General features: G+C 47.3%; 1 protein-coding gene across 1 annotated transcript in view; it reads right to left on the bottom strand.

Annotated features, from left to right (window-relative positions):
- Susd5 (sushi domain containing 5) overlaps positions 1–5,822 on the bottom strand; it is a 43,102-nt gene that overhangs the window by 15,272 nt on the left and 22,008 nt on the right. Inside the window, exon 4 of the mRNA XM_021207300.2 lies at positions 1,870–2,058. Coding sequence (XP_021062959.1) covers positions 1,870–2,058 — 189 coding nt within the window. The remainder of the gene's footprint in view (positions 1–1,869; positions 2,059–5,822) is intronic.

Here is a 5,822-nt window from a genome sequence, read left to right as displayed (position 1 = left end):
CTTCCTTCCTTCCTTCCTTCCTTCCTTCCTTCCTTCCTTTCTGTTTGCTTGTTTTTGTTTGAGACAGGATTTCCTTGAGTAGCCCAGGCTGTCCTGGAACCCTCTCTGTATATAGATCAGGCTGTCCTCAAACTCAGAGATCCTCCTGGCTCAGCTTCTCAAATGCTGAGACTATAAATGTGTGCCACCCTACTTGACTGCAAATGACCATGTCTAAGCAGTCGGAAACCTTGGCCAATCATTTCTGCCGACAGACAGTCAACATGCGGAAAGTTTAATGCTTGACTGACATGTCATGACTGCACTACCATTCACGAAATGAACATTTGGACTGAATTCACAGATGGCAATCTTGAAGGCTGCTGGGAACGTGAGACATGAGCTACCGGACACTTCTGGCAGGAGGGTGTGAGGGTTGAAGTCGATCTGGCTTCACAGGGACTATAATCACAGAAGAGACAGCCCTCTGGCCTTGTCTGTGAGAGGGTCTCCAGCTTAGGTAAACTGGGGTGGGGAGACCCACACCGAATGTCTGAGGTGCCGCTCTGCTGGCTGAGCGCTCTGCTGCTTCCTGGCTGTGCCTGTCACTGCCGCTCCCTGCTTCTGACACTGCACCTTCGGCACAGAGACGGACTGTGTCCCTTTAGAACCCATGGTCCCCATAGAACCATGGTCACCACTCCCTTAGAGTGTTCCTTGTCAGAGATGTAGCCACAGGAACGAGAAAAACAACTAAACACCAGAGGGTCAACTGACCAAACTGGTCTACAAAACACCCGGGAGCAACCCCTAATGCCGCGCAGGCGCATCGCACGCAACCCCTAATGCCGCGCAGGCACATCGCACGGCAGAGTCCCACTCATAGGAGCCAGTGACGACCAGATACAGCCTGAGAACCCAGTGATACAGGTGACAGACAGCTCATGGGTACAGTTCCTGACAGCCACAAAATGAAAACAAGCCAAATGTCAGCCTGGCATACAGGGCTGGATCACACTATGGATCGTCATTAACAGCAGAGACATACATCAAACCAAAACTTTAGATGATGTGGGTGGATCGCAGGGTCCAAAAAGTGTTCTAGTCACCGTCATTCTCCCCTCATGACCTACAGGACATCTGAGGACAAAATGTCCTAAATACAATACTGTAGCGGGGCCGAGGAGGTGTCTCAATGGCTACAGTGCTTCCTGTACTGTGTGAGGACCAGAGTTTGGATCCCCAGGAATGCCTGTGAATGCTGGGTAGGCATGATGGTCTGTCTCTACTTTAATTTATGATTTAGAAGGTGGAGATAGAGCAAGCTGGCTAGCAAGACTATCTCTGCTTATATTGGCAAGCTCTGGGTTGACAGATATGGGTGCAGGCAAAGCACCCACAACACATAAAATACTATAATACAAATTATTTCAAAAATAACTCAGACTCAGGCAGTGGTGGTACATACCTTTAGTCCCAGCGCTTGGGAGGCAGAGGCAGGCAGATCTCTTGAGTTTGAGGCCAGCCTGGTCTACAGAATGAGTTCCAAGACAGCCTGGGCTAAACAGAGAAACCTTGTCTCGAAAAAAAAAAAAACCAACAAAACAAACAAACAAATAATAATAACAATAACAATAATAGTAGAAACAAAAAAAAAAGAAAGAAAAGAAAAAAGCACTTTAGCTGAAGATCAAGTCTCTCCTCGGAGAAGGGGCGGGCTTGTTACCCTTTCACCTCCAGCAGGCAGATGAAGAGGGAGGTTCTCACACCACATTTGCAATGCCCCAAGCACACATTCTCCCAGGTATAGAGGCTTTCGATGCTTGCGGGTGGGAAGAGGCAGCTGTCTATGAGCCCTGTGTGGGCCGCAGGTAGGCAAGTGGCGCTTACCTTTCCCGCAGGCTTGCACCAGTCCGTACCACTCCCCACAGCTGTTGCACAGCAAGGTGAAGGCCGTTTCCCGATGGCCTGTGACGGACCCTGGTGCGCACAGGTACAGCAGCTCATCCCCCATCTCCAAGCCAGTGCGACCCTGGAGGATGGTGTGTGGGAATGACGGTGGGTCTCCACACGGTCTCTCTGAGGAGAAGCAGCAACAGTCAGAGTCGCCAAAGTGTACCGGTTAATCTCCCTTGTCAGCCTAAAAGAACTAGAATCCACGAGGGAAGGAAATGCATCTCTGTGCCCGCCCGTCTATACAGGATATCTACGGGGTTTCCTAGACTGGGTTAACTGAGGTTGAAGGACCTTAATGTAGGGGCACATTTCATGAGCTCTGGTCCAGGAATGCATACAAAGGAGAATTTAGTGGGGCATGGTAGTGCACACCTTTAATCCCAGCACTAGGGAGGCAGAGGCAGAAGAATCTCTGTGAGTTTGAGGCCAGTCTGGTCTGCATATTAAGTTCCAAGACAGTCAGGAGTATAGGAGAGAGAAAAAGACAGAGACAGAGATAAAGACAGACAGAGACACAGAGACACGGAGAGATACAGAGAGACACACAGACACAGAGATAGACAGAGACAGAGAGACTGAGAGACACAGACAGAGGGAGAGCTGACTGGGGATTCAGGAACCTCCAGCCATCTTCACCATGTATGGACTGCACACTCAGACTGTGAGCCAAAAGAAAGCCACCCTTCCCCAAGCTGCTGTCACAAGTATTCCACCCCAGCATCAGGTCGAGCAGCGGATACACAAGTGATATGGAACTTTCCCAGCCTATGAGAAAAAGACCCTGTCGAGTGAACCCACCTACCCTGACACCCTGTCCCCTGAGTGCCACCTATACCCAAACCAGGATCCAGGGGCAAACTCCTCTAGCTCATGGCCTGGCAGAATGTCTGACACAGAGGAGACACACACACACACACACACACACACACACACACACACACACACTCAGCTTATTGAGTGACTCATCATGGTACCAAGTTATAGTTCGTATTTTAAAATTGCCAGACACCGAGACCCCTCTGAGGTCTCCTTGGTGACTCAGACGTCCAAGCCTTGTTTGGAGGAAGGAATCAGGGTGTGGTCAAGAGACCCACCTACACGCAGAAGTGCTCGTCGGATGTATGTTCACATGAATACATTTATAGCGTCTGTCTGATAGCTAATGGTGCCATGGCTACAAGTTTGGGGCAGAGTGTCTCCTGCCCTGTGGGTCCTAGGGATCAAACTCAGGGTGTCAAGCTTGGTGGCAAACTCCTTTACCTGCTGAGCCCTCTCACTGGCCCCACATCTGTATAATTCAACCCAAATGGGATTCAGTTGTGCCTGTTACTGAGGACTCTGTTTTGCTTTGTCTGTTTTGTTTCTTAGTTAGCTCTATATTTGTTTAAAAAAAAAAGTATTTTGGATTTGCACAAAATTAAGAGGAAGGTTCACTGAATTCCTATATACCTACTTCCCTCCCACCTCAGGCTGTGTCCTCCCTCAGCAATGCCCTGTATAGTTACATTCCTAACACAGAGACATCACCCGCCCCCAATGTCTATACTATGTCCTTCACAGTTAGCTCTTGGAACTGTACATTCTATGGGTTTGTACAATTGCTACAAGACACGTGTCCTCTGTCACAGTATCCTAAAGAGCACTTTCTGGTCTAAGAAACCCTCTGTGGTGTACTGCCTTCCTCCCCAACATGGGCAACTACTGGATCATGTGACTAGAGTAACAACATGGGGTCTTGGAGGTGACTCAGTAAATAAATAAGAACCCGAGTTCAAGTCTTACAAACTCACTTACAAAAGCTGGGTGGGGTGGTTCATTCTTGCAATCCCAGCTCTGGAGAGGCAGAGACAGACAGATAGACACCCAGGATGGGGGATGGGGGATGGGGCTCCCTGGCCGGCAAGCCAGCTTAGCTTACTTTTTCTGGTGAGTTCCAGAAAAACAGGAGAGTCCCTGAGCCAAAGACAATGTCAGTAACACCTGAGGTTATCTCCTGATTCTTCTGCACACACAAAACTGCACATATAACCCCCCCACACATACACACACAAAACACTATCAATTTGGTAAGATTGCTGAACTGTCTTTCAATGTAGAAGAGCCATTTCTCATTCCTAACAGGAATGTTGTAGTTAATGCTCTTGCATGGATTTGAAGGTGCAAGAGTTTTGGATTTTGGCTATTTTGATAGAAATGAAGTTGTGATGGTCATTTTTAATTGTCAGCTCGACACAAGCTAGACTCACCTGGGAAGAGAGTCTCACTGAGGGACTGCCTACATAGAGTCGGTCTGTGGTGACTGTCTTAATTAATTGGTGTGGGAAGACCCAGCCCCCTGTGGGTGGTATCATTCCCTAGGCAGCAGCTTCTGAACTATATAAGAAAGTGAGATGCACACAGAAGAGCAAGGTGGGCTGTATGCATTCACTCTCTCTCTCTGCTCCTGAGTATGGATGTGGTGTCATTAGCTGTTTGAAGTCCCTGTGCTCATAGACTATAATCTGATACTGCGAGTTAAAACAACCCCTTTCCTCCCTGATTTGCTTTCCACCAGGGTATACATCACAGCAATGGAACTGAAGACAGACCAGTGATGGTCTGTGTTCTCATGTGTAATTCCCTAAGGTCCCACGGCATTGAACATCTCTTCTATGCTTGCTTACTATCTGTCTATTTTTTTGGTGAGGTATTTGCTCAGGTCTTTTGTCCATTTTTAAGACAGATTTTTTTAAAAAAGTTTATTTATTTATTATGTGTAATTACACTGTAGCTGACTTCAGACACTCCAGAAGAGGGTATCAGATCTTGTTACAGATGGTTGTGAGCCACCATATGGTTGCTGGGATTTGAACTCAGGACCTTTGGAAGAGCAGTCGGTGCTCTTACCCGCTAAGCCATCTCACCAGTCCAAGACAGATTATTTTTTAATTACTACTGAGCTTTGAGAGTTCTTTGTCTGTTTCCCATGGCAATCCTTGTCTCCCACAGACCTGTTCATTTCTCATTTGTTGGTACTCACTAGCTCACCTTGTGCTCAATGTCTCCATGCTTATACATTCAGGACTCTCTTGTCTAGGAATGGTGCCACCCACAGTGGGCAGTGTCTTCCCACATCAATTAATTTAAGACAACTTCTACAGCCATGACTACAGCCAGCCCAACGTTAATAATCCCTCATTGAGATTCTCTTCGCAAGCAATTCTAGGTCCTGTCAAATTGACGAAGTCAACTCTATACACATCATAGTTTGTATGCTGCAACTTTGCTATGATCAGTTTCAAGACATTTTTGTCAGTTGTTTTAGGTTTTGGGGTTGGAGAGATGGCTTAGTGCATAGGAGCACTTTCCCGAAAGCCTGATGACCTGGAATCTAGCCCCAGATCTCACACAGTCTCACAAGGTACCCTCTTAGCTCCCACGCACCAGAGCATGTGCATGCCCTCTTACCCACTAAGCAAATGAATAAAGAAATGTTACGCTACTGTTTGGAGCTTTTCACCTACACAGTTATTTTATCTGCAGACAAAGACAACTTTAGCTTTTCCTTTTCTTTTTCTTTTTAATTAGATATTTTCTTTATTTACATTTCAAATGTTATCTCCTTTCCTAGTTTCCCCTCTGAAAAATCCCCTATCCCCTTCCCTCTCTCCCTGCTCACCAACTTACCCACTCCCGCTTCCTGGCCCTGGCATTCTCCTATACTGGGGCATAGAACCTTCACAGGACCAAGGGCCTCTCCTCCCATTGATGACCACCTAGGCCATCCTCTGCTACATATGCAGCTAGAACCACGAGTCCCACCATGTGTCTTCTTTGATTGGTGGTATAGTCCCAGGGAGCTCTGGGGTTACTGGTTAGTTACTATTGTTGTTCCTCTTATGGGGCTG

This window comes from Mus pahari, chromosome 10 (assembly GCF_900095145.1).
Source record: "Mus pahari chromosome 10, PAHARI_EIJ_v1.1, whole genome shotgun sequence".
Taxonomy (NCBI): domain Eukaryota; kingdom Metazoa; phylum Chordata; class Mammalia; order Rodentia; family Muridae; genus Mus; species Mus pahari.
Note: the sequence above shows the minus strand (reverse complement) of the source record. Positions and strands in the feature narration are given on the sequence as shown.